Genomic DNA, 16,201 nt, shown 5'->3' with positions numbered 1-16,201 from the left:
TATTAAGTGATTTCAATACATTTATTTTTTCTTTCTTCTTTCAACTATGATCAAGTAACCAAAAATGTAATGTTTAGGTCACCTCCACTCATTGTCAACTGATTTTGATATGACAAATGTAACAATAACTAACAAACTAAAGTATTCGTTGACGATAATTGTATTTGCGTCCTGATTTGAGCATTCCCTTAATGTTCATGGCCATTTTGAGGGGAGTGCCTGGTTAGTTAGAGCAACTCCAATGTAAGGGCCCGGACTCCCAATTTTAAGAGTCTCTTAATTTTTTCAACTCTAACGTCAGACTCCTAAATCCAAATTACGTACATGTGTGATGTATGTGTACGGGATTTGTGTTTTGAATTTTCATCCCAAATTCCAAACACATCTCGAGACTTTGTATGCATTTGAGTTTAAATATGTAATTGACTTTTCGATCAATGAAATAACAACTAAAAAAGTTTTACATTCTAAAAGTTTAATTAAAAACAAATAAGATTTAAATAAAATAATTCAAAGACAAAAAAAAATGGAGGGTCCCTCAGGGATCCGTCACATTTCACAGTTGGGAGCCCCCAACGGCTACTCCTAACGGTTGGAAAATGGGACTGGGAGCTCGGGAGAGTAGGACTTCTGAGTTGGAGCAACCAAAGGCTGGTCTGGACCTTCCAAAGTTGAATTTGGTGGCCCCATGCACATTGGAGTTGCCCTCAGGCCAAGGATTTTTCACACAGACAAACAGGAAGGCCACTAGTTAATTTCCTTTACGTCACCTCGCTCTTGTTTCCTGTACATCACCTTGCTCCAACCGATCCACCTTAGCTTTTTCTTAGGCGAACTTAAACTTAATAATAATTTATGAATTCTTTACACTAATTCAACTCCATTAATTGTCTCTAAATATATTCTTTTGAGGTTTCACATGCATGATGCTAATGAAAGTCCCTAATTAAGAGGTAGTTTTTGCCAAATTAGGCACGATTAATTAACTCCAAATCAACGGGGAATTCTTATACACGTTGTGACCGATCTTGATCTAACAAAAATATAATAATTTCCTAGACGTGCAGGCAAATGATTCGAATAGTTTGTTAATTATATTAATAATTTGTGACCTAATTGGGTGACTAGCTGCATGTAGAACTACTATAAATAGGGATTGATATTGTGAGCGTCTTGAACATATAACAGATCGACTGAGAACTGAATAGAGAGAAAGAGATGGCTAATCTTTTATCAGCTGGTTGTGCTACAAATGTTTTTTTACCAAAACAGCTGAAACTATCATCCAAACTTAGTTTCGTAAACCCATCTCAACGTCTTCCACAGTTACGACATAATTTTACTGTCAAACCACTCTTCTCCGTTTCCGCAAATGCAGGTTTGTCAAATGCACAAGGTAATTAAGTTTAATCCCAAACTGTTAATTTTTTCTGCAATTTTGACAACATTCATATTGAACGAGGTTTACATGATCATTTTGTCCTATCTGGGCACATTAGATTTAGATTTGAAAGTTTATTACGAAGAATTTTTCTTAAGATGTCTACTTCATAGTAAGTAATCACACTAATTAAAAGCATTGTCGATAATTTTTTTTGTCACAGAGCTCACAAGTCAGAATGGCATTACCATGAAGACTAAAGAAACTAGGACCAAAAAAGGTAATATCCATAAACCCATCTAACTAAACTGACAAAATAAAACATTTCGGATTAATTAGTAATATTTTTGGAAACTAGGGATTGGTATAAGAATTTGTAACAATCAAGGACTTGGATTTATAATTTATTCTATACCTCAGTATGGACCCTAGGGATTGGTCACTTTTCTAATGGTTAGATCTAAACGCTTGAGAATGATATATATCAGAATGATTTGTATTCAACATAGGATTGTTCGTTTGTTGTATTTATATTCGATTAGGGTCGAGGTTGGAAGACTTTAAGGGAAAAAAAATGTTGTTCAATTTAATTAGCGGTAGTTCCAAATATTTCTTGTTATATTTTCAACAAAAAAAAAATTCTTGTTATGTATTTACAGATACCAAGAAACTAGAGGTTGACTCACCTGGAGTGGAGGACAAAGATGGTAAAGGTAATTATATATATAGTGGTGTGTAAATATTTATATATACATGTTCATTTTACGCACAGAACTAAGCTACTTAACCGTATAATGGTGCCCTTTTTCATAATCTGAATCAGACTTGTTTAAAACCGAATTGTCAATTAGATACACTTCTAATAAACACAAATGAGTTATTCTGACGATTAAGACAAAAAAAAACCATTTTGAAATTGCATTCGAATAAATTTAGATTTTTTATTTGACTTGGAAATAAAAACAAACACTACATACATTTGTGTGATTTTTCTATTCTTAGTTGAAGATATATAAAAGAATTTTGCACAATTACTTATTTGGTGAGTAGATTAATGTTAAATCACAACGAGAAGAACTTACATGAAATTTTGTAATAGATTCTGACGACGAGGAGTTCTCACTGTCCGAATCCGATATTATCTACTCATCTGTACGAGAACCAAAAAATCCAGCTGAACAAGAATCTCTCGAACCAAAGAAATCTAAATACGCCATTGTAAGTAATATTTGATGTCATCGATTATTTATGAATTTAAATGAAGTATTTAATTAGTTCAAAATCGATTCATTTGTAAATAATGTATTATTGTTTTTTGGTGTATTATAGGTAGTAGCAAGGTCTAAGGATTACAACTGTGAGGAGCCCAAAACCCTACCCAAGGAGCAAATCGAGCAGCTGGTCGAATCTAATCCGTTTTTGAAATCCGCAATTGAAATTTTACTCAAGAAGGTCGGCGTCACGGAAGGTGACATTGAAGTAAGTCCCCCTCCCCGATCATGAATGATAATCTCCAAATTTCACTTGAAGGCATCTTAAGATTATTACTAAATTGACAAGTATTCACTACAAAAAGTTGGATTATTTGTGACGAATTTTTTCATGAGAGTTGGTCGCAAATACCCGTAATATACCGACGGCAAGATGAAAGTCGTCAGGAATATGCATATTTCCGACGAGGTATTCTGTTTCCGTCGATCAAACACCCCGCAGGTTCCCTACTATAAAGGGTCCATTTTTCAGGTTTAATTTTTATTTTTCATTTTCAGTCTTACAAAGAAACAATTACGATCAAACAAACATCTTAATTGATTCTAGATCTTAATTGACTTGAGTTAGACTATAGAATTTGTCTGTTTTCACAATATCTGGCTCGTTTGGATAACTCATTGGGTTGATTCGTGATGTATTTGAGTCAAGATGATTCAGATTCAAACAAATGACGAGTTAAACTCAAACACTAAGAAAAAAAGACCACCATCACAATTTGATTTTAATTATGGCATACAATATGATTTCGATTTAGATCCACAAAAGTTTACCTACTTGATTATTCCTTACTTTTATATGTTGCATTTTAGATTGTCCCTGTTATGGTTGGGTTCTCTGATTGCACTGTGCAAAAGCTAAAGAAACTTGGAAGATATGCAAACGTTTTAGCCGTTGGAACACTAGGTAAGAGGTTATCTTATATCCTAGTCGTTAGATCTCATCCAAATCAAACATCCCAATAGAAAATAATTATACCTACAATTAAAGGATAAGTTAATATTTTATTGAGTTAATTCCTATTTGGCCCCCTACTTTGTGACCAGTCCTTCTTGGCCCCCTATTTCTTGTAAATTTAAATTTGGTCCCCTTTTTTTAAGAGAAATTCCTTAACTATCCTTCCTATAAATTTATATGTTTAAAATAAAAATATTAAGAAACATCCCTCCACCTCACCCCTCTCTCGCTGTCTTCTCCGACGAGGTCGCCGACCGGAAAATTTTATGGTCGACGACCTTGAAGATTAAAAAGAAAAATTCTCTCTCTAAAAACTCCGGCGATGGGAAACCTCTTCGTCGGAGTTTTTAAAGAGAGAGAGAGAGTGAATTTTTTTTTTTAAATCTTCAAGGTGACCGGAGGGAAAATTTTCCGGCCGACGACCTTGTTGAGAAGAGAGAGATAGAGGGGTGAAGTGGAGAGAGATGTGAAGTGGAGAGACGTGAGGTGGAGGGATGTTTCTTAATATTTTTATTTTAAACATATAAATTTAGGATTTTTGAGTAAACAGTCCAATTTTTGGGCGGTAAAACAAAAAAAAATCCAAACTTGCCAAAATATTGAGTGCAGGTCCAAATGTCAGGGACAACTCATTATTCCCTGGTATTTATTTTTTTTTCTCCCCTTCTTGCCCCTGGACAGGAAATTCTGGTGTTTTCTGAAAATATAAAGCGGGAAAGTAAATTTTTTTGAAAATTCGAAATTTTTGGCCGAAATTTTGGGATCTCGTCCAGCAAACTCTGTCTTTTCGTTTTCTTTCTCTCTCTAAAACCTTAAGAGAGTCACTACTTTCGTTCCTTCCCTCTTTCCGTTTCTTTCTCTCTCTAAAATTTCCATGTTTTTCTCCTCCATTATCTCTCAAATTTTTCCTATTGAGCCCTATTTTCCAGAAATTTTCGCCAAGATCTTTATCTCTCTAGATTTATCTCTCCCCCTAATTTCTCTCATAAATTTACGGTAAATTTATCTCTCTTTTCGGAAGTTTTTTTTTTAAATCTTAAAGTTTTTTTTGGATGGATTTCATTTTCAAATTTTAGATTTATCTCCAGATTTTCCTTCTCTCTTTATCATATTTCTCTCTAGATTTTTTACCTTTTGAATCAAATACTTTATTTTCTCAAATACTTTCATTTTATTTTACACTTTCTCTGTAAACAATAAAATTTCCAGAACACAAGAAAATTTCCTACTACAAAAATGTCTAGTACATAACCCAATTGGTAATATACAAAACAATTCCCGGTACATAATTTAATTCCCAGTTCGAAAAGTGTCTAGTACACAATACAATTCCCAGTAAATAAAAAAATTCCCGATAAACAAGAACATTTACAGTACAAAAGTGTCTAGTACAAAAGAAAATTCCTAGTAAATAAAATAATTTCTGGTACACAAGAAAATTTCCCGGTACAAAAGTGTCTAGTACACAAGAAAATTCCAGTAAATAAAGTAATTTCCGGTAAACAAAAAAATTTACCAAGAAAATTCCCAGTAAATAAAATAATTTACCAGAGAAAAATTCGAAATTTGAACCAATCTAAAAAAACTCGAAATTTGAACCAATCTTGAAAAATTCGAAATTTGAACCAATCTGGAAAAATTCAAAATTTGAGATAAGAAACAAATCTTAAGAAAAAAATAGAATTTTGAACCAATCTGAAAATATTTGTTGAGATTGGTTAAATTTGGAGAGAGAAAAAATCTAAGTTAGTTAGAATTTGATTAAATTGGGAGTGAAATTAGGATTTGGTTAAATAAGTAAAGAGAAATAAATCTGGAAAGAGATTTAGAGAGAGAAAGTAAAACAGTAGAGAGAGAAAGTAAATCCCGTGATTTTTCAGAGTGGCATTTCCGTAATTTTCTGGGTGGCAGATTCCGTAAATTTGATGAAAAAAGAAGGACGTTACGGTACTTTCGCGTGGGCCTCTGACTATTTGGACCTGGCTTTCATTTATTGGCAACCCAGGATGGGAATCCTATTTCCTCCCTGGTTTTGGACGGTTCACCCAATCCCCCATAAATTTACAGGAAGGGTAGTTACGAAATTTATCTTTAAAAATGGATCAAATTTGATTTTACAAGAAATAGGGGACCAAGAAGGAAGCTGGTCACAAAGTAGGGGCCAAATAGGAATTAACTCTATTTTATTCCCCATATTTTGAGCTGAGAGAAAAATGGGAACTCCCCAAAAAATCTTTTGCAGAAAATTTGGTTATTTTTTTAAATTAAAAAATATTATATTTTGTTTAGTTAACATTTTTTTTTTTTTTTTGTTAAAAACTCAAATATTTGTAATTTGTTTAGTTAAAGATCTAATATTTTTTGCAACATTCTTGCGAGATGTTACAACCTTCTTGCGAGTTATTGCAAACCTAATCTTTTGCAAGTTGTTGCAAACCACTTGAAAGTTCTTGCAAATTACAAAATTCCGTAAAGATCTGAAGACTAAATAACTGATCAATTTTCACCAAAATAAAAATTTATAGGGATTTGACAAAATTTCTCATTTTTTCATCTTAACAATTTAAATTTATTTTTTCTTCCGTTACCTAAGAAGGATCTACTGCGTCCGTAAGACGGTATGAAAATATTGGAATTATTAAATTGATGGTTACCCCAATGGTTGAAAACGTTAACAAAAAAGAAAAGACAAAAAGTACAAATTACAAAACCTAAAAAATAATGACCTTCTTTATATATATTCTTTTAATCAGGAAAGAAATGATTATTGAATAAATATATATTTTTTGTCTCCTTACAATGATACCTTTAGGACGTGTTAAAGTGTATCGACTAATATTCGAAGCAAACTAACCATCGTATCCAACACATCAGATGAACGGGAAGAAATAAAACGAGGTAATTTCCCTCAAGATTTCCTGTTCGGTGTAGCTACATCTGCGTATCAGGTACGAGCAGTACCATTTAATACGTTAAAACCCAGTGCATTACTAAAATATTTAATTTTTTCATGGTGAATGAAACAAATTCTTCACAAAATAACATAAACAAAATGTTGGTTATTGTAGGTTGAAGGGGCAAGTAAAGAAGGCGGGAAAGGAGAAAGTATTTGGGATGTCTACGCGCGCACACCAGGTATGCAGTCTCTATTTTCTTGATTTATCATATATTCCACTGGAGATTGTTCCTGTTTTGCTTTACATCTTTGTTGTATTTATCAGGAAATACCCATGAAAATGCAACTGGAGATATTGCAGTCGATCAATACCATCGATATGAGGTATCAGATCTAAAGAAAAAAACTATATTTCAAGAGTGTCTTCTTCAAAAATGGATAACATTCTGCGCATATGCTATGATTGAGGACATAGCATCCCCGTGTCTCAATCTACGTATACCCTCGACTTATCGCCCAACACCTTGTTCGCGGAACTAGATCTACATGATGTTTTATTAGTTGGTTCTGATAAACTATTCATTACTTCATTATTTTTCCTATATATAATGCAGGATGATGTCAAACTTATGGCAGATTTAGGATTCAAAGCTTACCGCTTTTCAATAGCATGGACCCGTATATTTCCTGGTATCCGATATAAATTTCTCAGATCCCAAAATAAAAACTATGATATATAATCCTTACCTTTCATATATTTATACATGAAATTGAAATGTTGGCAGATGGGTGTGGAAACAAACCCAATGAGGAGGGAATTCAATATTACAACAATCTCATTGATGAGCTGATAAAATATGGTGTGTGTTTGGTATACTTCTAATACCGTATTTCTGCAAAGATATTAGATCATAAACTTATACATATTTGCAGGCATGGAACCTGTAGTTACATTATATCATTGGGATCTCCCTCAAAATCTTGAAACGAAATACAAAGGATTTTTAGGTCGTGAACTTGTGTAAGTTTCAATATCTTAGATCGTGAACTTGGGTTCATTATAGTATTTAAATGCATCAATATTGTATAATTCATAATACTTTCTTGCAATTTTGTACATTGAAATTTATCGATTCCAATTGACATTTGTGACTGTTTTAACAATATTCGCTGTTGGAATAACATCGATGTTGATTCAGGGATTTCTTTGCAACCTACGCAAGAACTTGCTTTTTAAAGTTTGGAGACAAAGTAAAGCATTGGATCACATTTAATGAACCAATTAGGACCGCGACAAAGGGATATGGTAGTGGAGATCATGCTCCAGGAAAGAATGATAGTCGATTTACTGACCCATATGTAGCTGCACATAACTTGATCCTGGCTCATGCAAAAGCTGCTTCCATATATAAGAATGAGTTTCAGGTAATCACTTTAAGAAATCAAACATAACTAGTTTGAACAATTAGGAAAATATAATTATCATTTGTATTGTTTTGCCCTAAAAAGACAATTGTTATATTGTAATAATATCATCTAGGCAAGACAAGGAGGTTTCATAGGCATAGCACCTGATTGCGAATACGCGAAAGCTGCTTCAAGTGATCCTAAGGACAAAGAAGCTGCAGACAGGCACAATGAATTTCAGCTTGGATGGTAATTTATCTTGCATTTTGATTTGGTAGGCGCTTTCTTAAATTGTTCTTAAACCCATTATTCAATGTTATAAAGAAGCTACCTTTCCTCTTTGTGAAGGTTCTTAAATCCATTATTTAATCAAGAATATCCTAAAACCATGCGCGAGAGATTTGGAGATCGACTTCCGAAATTCTCACCAGAAGATATAGAAATGCTCAAGGACTCAATAGACTTTGTTGGTATTAATCAATATACAACAAGGTATGTTGCTCATGAAGGAGAAAGCAATGAGCCTAACTTCTATTCTAAGGAGACACAAATAAAAAGACATAGTAAGTTCATTGCCCCCTTCCCATGCATGCAAAATTTTCAAGGTACTAATAAGTTTTTGTTATCCTTTTTTTTCTTCAGTTGAATCACCTGACCACGGGGTTATCGGTGAGCAGGTATTGTTATCTCTCTCTCTCTCTCTCTCTCTGTATACATATATTATGATAGTTTGAAGTCTTTATACATTTGATATAAGTTGTTACTTTTTCAACCAAACAGGTTGGTCCAGAATGGCTATACGATGTACCATGGGGTTTACGTGGATGTCTCAACTATATTAAAGAAAAGTTTGGTGACGAAATTCCGATAATGATCACGGAAAATGGTATTTTATATTATTGAACATATATGCATATACGCTTTAATCTCAAATACTATTAGTACAGTTATGATTTTTGAGTGTTAATTTTGTAGGAATGGGTGATGACGATCGTCCAGAATATAATCTGGATGATCAAAGGAGAGTTGAATACTATATGGGCCATCTTGCTGCAGTAGATAAGGCTATAAATGTGTTAGTATCTTTATTCTTTAACCTTTCTCAATGGAGGGATAAATTGTAATATTTCCATCATCTTATGCTCATTTGCCTTCGTAATGAATCAGGGATAAGGTGAATGTGATAGGGTATTTTGCGTGGTCGTTCATGGACAACTTCGAGTGGAGCAGAGGTTACTCCAAGCGATTCGGTTTGGTGCACGTTGACTACAAGAATGACCTCAAACGTACACCAAAGTCTTCTGGGAAATGGTTCAAAAAATTCCTTACGGGGAGCGAAATATGAAGGATAATAAAACCATAATCCAATAATAGGAATGGAGTTGCCGTCTTTATCTTTTCTTATTTGATGATTAATTTTAAGCGAATTATTCCTCTTTATGTTTCTTTTAGAAAGGCTTAATAAGTTGGTATTATCTTCTCGTAGTTGGGTTCAATTTGGTGATGAATTTGGGGAAGTAAGGCTTTATGTCCTCTTCCGCCTATGTTATTGTTTTGAAGAAAATCAATCTCTATTACGTTTGATAGCCTTTGTTTTTAATAAAAATGAAATAATTAATTCAACAGTAATGCTATTTGGGGCGAAGCGCACAAAGCGACTCAATAGCGACCCAAATCAGTGCAGGACACGTAGCGAATAACATTACTGTTAAATGTTAATTCAATCATTTTTCTTGAATTAGCATTATTGTGGGTCGCTTTTCGGTCGCTCAGTTGGCTTCGCCTCAAATAGCATTACTATTAATTCAATCATTTTTGTTGTATAGAACTGTGGGTCCATTAATTTGAAATTGCACATGAGGAAACTTGGTTGTTTTTTTTTTTTTACTTGAGAGTATGCTACCATGTCTCTCCCATGAAATCAATTCGGCAGAACTTGTAGAAATTAATACACTTCCATGGAATACGTCTTCAAATAAGAATATAAGATGTTTAGCCTCTTCAAAGCAGATCTCAAGATGATTTGGTATCTCCAAGCCAAATTGCAGATTTCCATTAACGGCAAATATAAAAGAAATTAAAACACATATTACCATAACACTAGTGCCAGAGAATAAGTAATTTCAGACATATACTCTAGGCAGAAATACGATGTGGCTTTCTATGATTGAAGTGTTGATTAACTGTATAAAAGTGTAGCTACAAATTCTTCAATGTTGTTATCAGAGCTTCCACCTTCATCAACTGCCTCTTTTGCTAACTCCTTCCATTTCATGGAATTCCTCTTTATCTCCTCTTTTCTTTCTCCTTCCATTACTTCCTTTAAACATCTCTCTACTTCCTCTCTCCTCACCACCCCTCCTTCCTCATCAACTCTACATCTAACTCCTACCCTCCATACATCTTCCATGAACTTCGCATTCGTTGTTTGATCTACCCATTGCTGCATTCCCACCATCGGTACGCCCATACTCAATCCTTCCAATGTCGAATTCCACCCACAATGTGTAACGAAACACCCTACCGCTTTGTGTGAGAAAACTTCTAATTGTTTACACCACCTAACCACCAATCCTTTCCCCGCCGTAGACTCTTCGATGAACTCGGTCGGGAGTTTGTTTTCCTCTGAAGCCCTGACTACCCATAGAAAATAGTAGTTGCTATTCCTAAGCCCCCATGCTATTTCCTCCATTTGTACTTGTCCTAGATTAGCCAAACTCCCAAATGATACGTAAATAACAGAGGCGTTTTCTTTAGAGTCTAGCCACTTAATACATATATCTGAATTGGGCTGAAACATATGTAAACCGTAGTCGGAGTCACCTTCGATGCGGTTGTCTAGGTATTTAGATGGTACAGTAGGTCCGATCGCCACAACTTTTGTGTGTGATTGCTCCACAATCCAACTTAGTGCCTATGAGAAATCAAATGTTCATAGTAAATACTCAATATACAATAATAGAGACAAGATAGTCATATAGAATTCAATAACCAATCTCATGACAATTAAACATGTACAGAAGTGATAGAATACATATTTGGTCTGATTTTTCCACACGCTTGTCCGATTAACCTAATGAGAAATGGAAAGATCTCCACCCTGCTTCTATTTTATCATTAACCGAAAGTTCTGTTTTCTAAATCAGGTAGCCTTAATTATCACCGTTATAACATACGTTTTATGGTTGTTAGACGAACATTTAGATTTTCAAATAAAACAATTAAGTAGATATATTTTACCTCATCCTCGAGCTTATTAAATGTATTGAGGAAATGCCAATCTGCTTTCTCCATGTTGAGAAATTGATCCATAAGCATTCTCAACAATTTGGGATTAGAATCTATCTTGTAAATAAAAGAAGGCAACTCATCAGTTTTAAGTAATACTGGCAACCCAGGAATGGATATAGTGGGTTCATCTTCAATAGATGTTGAAATGAATCCTCTGTGTAAATTATAGTAGATTGAATTAACAGAACAAGATTGAGTATAAAATGCAGCTCCAATTAACCCAACTTCTCTCACTAGATCTAGAGCCCATGGAATAACAGAATCATATATGACACATTTCACAGGGTACCCAGATCTGTTCTGTTTCTCTATCAACTGTTTCAAGTTTCTTGGACCCATTGTTTTAAGCATTTGGACATATTCATCTGGCGTTCGAGGTTTTTCGTCAAGCTCATCGGATAACGGTTGGATTGTGACCGGAAAGACGTTGGCTTGCATAGATTTGGTGGTGAAGATGGTACTAGCAAGTGTGACTTTAAGTCCTTTAGAAGCTAAACGTTTGGAGAATTGGATCATTGGATTTATGTGACCAGGAACAGGAAAAGGGAGAACAAGAACATGACCATTTCCCCTCTCTGAATTCATCTCTTCCTCACTAATTTTTTGTTCTACAACTTTACTCTATATGATTTGATCAATAGTATTTGATTTCTTTAAACAACAGTCGTGTGATTTAAGTATAAAAAGTTCATTTGACTATAATCCCACTCAAGATTTTTTTTGTTTTGTTTTTAAATTCAAATAAGTCTAATACTTTATTAAACGGAATAAAGTATATTTGGTTTGGCTATATTATAAAAAGATATTTTGTTTTAGAATCTTTAGCTTTTTTCCATTTATCTCGGTGGAGTTATATTTTCACATCATCCATGAGACAAATACCATTAGAGGAGGAGTCCTGTCTCGGTGATCAACTTTTTTGTAGTGCTTTAGAGAAATGCATGATCTTTCTATTTAATAAAGAAATGATCAAATATTCAAAGATCCACAAATGCAAATATAATTGTTAGTAGGTTTCTCTTTATGTCCGGAGAGATATGATCATACCAATTTGGGCCAAGTAGATGTAGTTTAGGCAAAAGAGACACAGAATGTCAATCATGCTCCTATAATGTGAGGTGACATTTAAAGTAGGTCCACGGGGATGAGGCCTAAAATAAAACTCAAAAAGGGATTATGGTCGTATCTTCCCACAAAAAGAAATTTTACTCTTTTAGCACTTTGGACCCAATTATCCTCGTAGACATGAAATCTCTTCCGACCCGATCCCTCTTAAAATGTCGCCCAGATTTTAAAGAGTCGAACGACCTCAATTCATCTGACACAACAAACACACGTATTTCATCCAACAGAACGGGTACTTCATCCAATAAAACGCGCACCTCATCTTAGTTTCTCTCTAGAAACCGAGATGAAGCATTTCCCCCTCTCTCTTTCTAGATCTCTCAATATTTCATGTCACCATACATTTCTGAAGGTTCATCAAACACATTGTAAAGCACAATCGGAACCTTAAAAGTCAGAAACAAAACGTCATGAATGATTCATCATCTGCATCTTCAAGCTTCATCTTCATCTTCAAGCTCCATTAAAGATTGGTAATGTTTTATTAAGGTTTGGCAACCCTCATGAGAAGCTCTGGAGAATCTTGAAGTTTTATCTTCTTTCCTTCTTTATGCTTTTATTTGTACTGTTTCATTTTCAAGGTTATGTTTCATCATCTTTATCTTTTTTAGGGATTCATCTTCAAACTTACGTTCAGCATCTGTACCGTTTCACAAATTGTTTATTACAAAATCCATTTTGTATCATCCATTTCATATATTTTATGTTCATAAACATGTTGTTTCATATTATGATTTTCTATATTGTGATTTACAAATAACGAGATTTTCACTCATACTAATGTGCAATTTGATGTGTTATTATCCAATAAAATAACTATTTTTGTAATACATAACAAAATATATTTTTAACGCAAAATGATGTTCATTATCTAGTAAAAATACCAAAAAGCGAAAATGAAAGTTTATTAGCAAAAGTAATATGTGTGTTTTATCAGACATTTGCTATTTTGGTATATAAAATAATATTAATTGTTGATTGGATAATGTTGATTTCAGAGAGCTAAATCAATTTTTTTTCTGCAGATTGTTAAAAAAAGTTCTAAGAACAAAAAAGATAAAGTGAAGTCAATGGGAGGTCACATGGTTGATGTGGTTGGAGACCCTAAATATATACCAGATTGGAAATTGAAAATTGAAAATATTTTGATATTTTTTCACTAACAAACAATGTAATTTTGTTAACAAATACAATTTGTTATTGAAATTTATGTATTTTGTTTGAAGCAAAATGTGTATTCATCTACTAAAGTATGTTTTTCATATACAAATGTTGTTCTGTAAACAACAAAAAACTATTATGTTATATTTTTTAGCCAATCAACCGATAAACTTCAAGTTGAAAAATATAAATATTGTTGGCGGCAAAATGAGTATTTCATCAGCCTAACATATATTGATTAGTGAAAGTTATATAAAACATACACAATAACGAGAATAAGTTGGAACATAATGTGTTTTACTATAGCAATAATACATTTTTTTTCCTTTGCATTTCAATGGTGTCTAACTATGGATTTCATTTCAACAGCGCCCAACCATGAACTCGCCAATTGCAGTTTTCTATAGGGAAAACTGCAGTGATACGCTTTAAATCATTCTTCACAAACTTGACATCGTGACCTGTGTTTATACTTTATTGACGAAGGACGAACCCAAATGTTTTCGCACCCTAGAGAATAACTGACCAACGTTAGTGGAAATTTTATCGCAACTCTCAAATTTGAGAGTCGTATTGTGATTGACAATATAAAAAATGAATTATTATGATAACAAAAAGCATTATGATGAATACAAAATTAATTATGTATCATACAATATGAGAAATGTTGAAAGAATTGTCTAATGTTAATGGTACATAAATTGTTTTCTGCTAAACAAAAGGAATTGTGTTAATTGTCTGTATCATAATGTTTATGGGTAAGAAAGATATAACATTGGAATTACTGAAACCTCCACCTTTTATTTATAATTACTAAAACCCCCACCTTTTCATAAAAAAAGGTGAGGGTTTCAGTAATGTGTATTATAAAAAGGTGGGGGTTTCAGTAATGTGTATTATGAAAAGGTGGGGGTTTCAGTAATGTAAATTATGAAAAGGTGGGGGTTTCAGTAATTATAAATAAAAGGTGGGGGTTTCAGTAATGTGTATTATGAAAAGGTGGGGGTTTCAGTAATTCTCCCCATACATTTGTTAAGAAGTGTAATCTGTTTGTAGATCTGACATTAATAGTTATCAAAAAATCTAAACAGAGACGAAATGTGTTTCCTTTCATACAAAATATGTTTTCTTTCATACAAAATATGTTGTGTATCATAAATATGTTATGCTTCAAAATCTGTTAGTATCTCTGACATCAAAAAAGTATCTTGACAGAGATCGAAAGAAGGAATCATATGATGGAGAGATTGAGAAAAAGAACTGGACATGAAGATGATTATGAACATGAAGATTAATGAGAAATTTTAATGAAAAAAAGGTATGCTTTATGTGAGAAACAAACAAAACTCTTGTATAATAATGGATTTTGGATTTAAAAGATGATAATGATGGTTGAATAAGAGGAAAAAAACATAATAAGATAATGTAAGGTTATCTGAAAACTGAAGAAGATGATGAAAATCGTGATTACCTTTGAAAATTATAGAGAAAGAAAGTAGGGAGCTCGGCTAAAAATCTTTTGATGAAAACCGTGATGATGCGAAGAAGATGAAGATGATCACTGAAGAAGATGAAGATGATCAATGAAGAAGATGAAGACAATGATGATGAATGAAGAAAATGAAGATGGTGAACGAGATTTTCTTTCCTATTAGTTTAGAATTTCTATTTTGAGAAAATAAGTTTTAGAGAGAGAAAGTGGAGAAAAAAAATAGAAAGATTTTCTTTGGGATTGGTTTTAGAAAGGGGGTTGGACCTCTATATATAGAAGGTTATAAAGGGTATTAGGAAACAATATATATCATAGGAATTTATGTTTTGTATGGAGATGGTAACATTTAGACTAGATTTCCATTATAATTATTATTTTGGCTTAAAAACTTATATTAATATTTATGGTAGACTAAATGTGAGTTTAGGTGTTATTTTTTGGACAATAAACCCTTTAAAGTATGACAGTTCTTCCTAAGAAATTTCAATTTATTCCGGTGCGTGCCACAAAACTTTTACATGGTAGTTGATGAATGCACATTGGTTGTGGTCATAAGTGTGAGGTGTTAACTTTGTGGTCTTCCACCTCAAAACCATTAACAATGAGTAGAGAGAATCTAGCTATTATAAATTTGGTTACTAGATCACAATTCTCCAATGTGCGACTATTCTCACATGAGGAATAGCCTCAAGCAAGTTTTTTCTTTAACTAAGATAAGCTCAAGATGATTTTGGGACAAGTAAAAACCATACACCTACAAGTGGTATCACCCGTTTATCAAAGTCTTGTCTATTGTAGAGAGGAAGATAATCTTTCAGGTCCAATGTATACAGGAAAACTAGGAAAAATGAACCACATCTACACTCCATCTATCACATGCGGGTTGTCTCAAGTTTGAAGGGTTTGTTCTTGATGAAGAAGAAAAACGAACCACCATAGCTTCAACTTTTCTCTAAGAGCTCTCTTGTGTCCTACTCCTACATATCAATTTGCTCTGTTTTAAGGTCTCTGCCGGACTTATGGGGATTCAGTTCTCTCCGGGACTTGGTTAATTATAACTGTAGAAGTCTAAAGACTTCACCATAGAATGTCTCCCAACTTATTGGTGGGTTTTTAGTGGAGTTGGAAGGTACTCTTCCCCCCTTCGAAAATATCAGAGTAGGAAGCCAGAGGCGTCAAGTGCTTCATATCGCTTCGCAAATTAGAGATATATGGATGGTAT

General features: G+C 33.5%; 2 protein-coding genes across 2 annotated transcripts; one reads left to right on the top strand and one right to left on the bottom strand.

Annotated features, from left to right (window-relative positions):
- Positions 1-1,175: 1,175 nt before the first annotated feature.
- Positions 1,176-9,496, top strand: LOC147559728 (beta-glucosidase 4-like). The gene is made up of 19 exons (XM_086661633.1): positions 1,176-1,396; positions 1,605-1,661; positions 2,041-2,094; positions 2,481-2,599; positions 2,711-2,860; positions 3,463-3,556; positions 6,482-6,555; positions 6,676-6,742; positions 6,829-6,887; positions 7,118-7,193; positions 7,289-7,363; positions 7,437-7,524; positions 7,703-7,928; positions 8,044-8,159; positions 8,259-8,473; positions 8,553-8,587; positions 8,691-8,796; positions 8,886-8,985; positions 9,078-9,496. The coding sequence occupies exons 1-19, from the start codon at positions 1,219-1,221 to the stop codon at positions 9,253-9,255; spliced, it is 2,067 nt and encodes a 688-aa protein (XP_086517759.1). The 5' UTR covers positions 1,176-1,218; the 3' UTR covers positions 9,256-9,496.
- Positions 9,497-9,838: 342 nt separating this feature from the next.
- On the bottom strand, positions 9,839-11,928 carry LOC147559727 (mogroside I-E synthase-like). Its single transcript, XM_086661632.1, has 2 exons — positions 11,151-11,928; positions 9,839-10,824 (listed from the first exon to the last, which is right to left on the bottom strand). The coding sequence occupies exons 1-2, from the start codon at positions 11,784-11,786 to the stop codon at positions 10,090-10,092; spliced, it is 1,371 nt and encodes a 456-aa protein (XP_086517758.1). The 5' UTR covers positions 11,787-11,928; the 3' UTR covers positions 9,839-10,089.
- Between the last annotated feature and the right edge of the window lie 4,273 nt (positions 11,929-16,201).

This window comes from Eschscholzia californica, unplaced genomic scaffold, assembly GCF_041429995.1.
Source record: "Eschscholzia californica isolate CP2 unplaced genomic scaffold, dmEscCali1.0.p SCAF_2, whole genome shotgun sequence".
In the NCBI taxonomy this organism is placed as follows: Eukaryota; Viridiplantae; Streptophyta; class Magnoliopsida; order Ranunculales; family Papaveraceae; genus Eschscholzia; species Eschscholzia californica.
The sequence above is the reverse complement of the archived record's forward strand: the minus strand, read 5'-3'. Positions and strand labels throughout refer to the sequence as shown.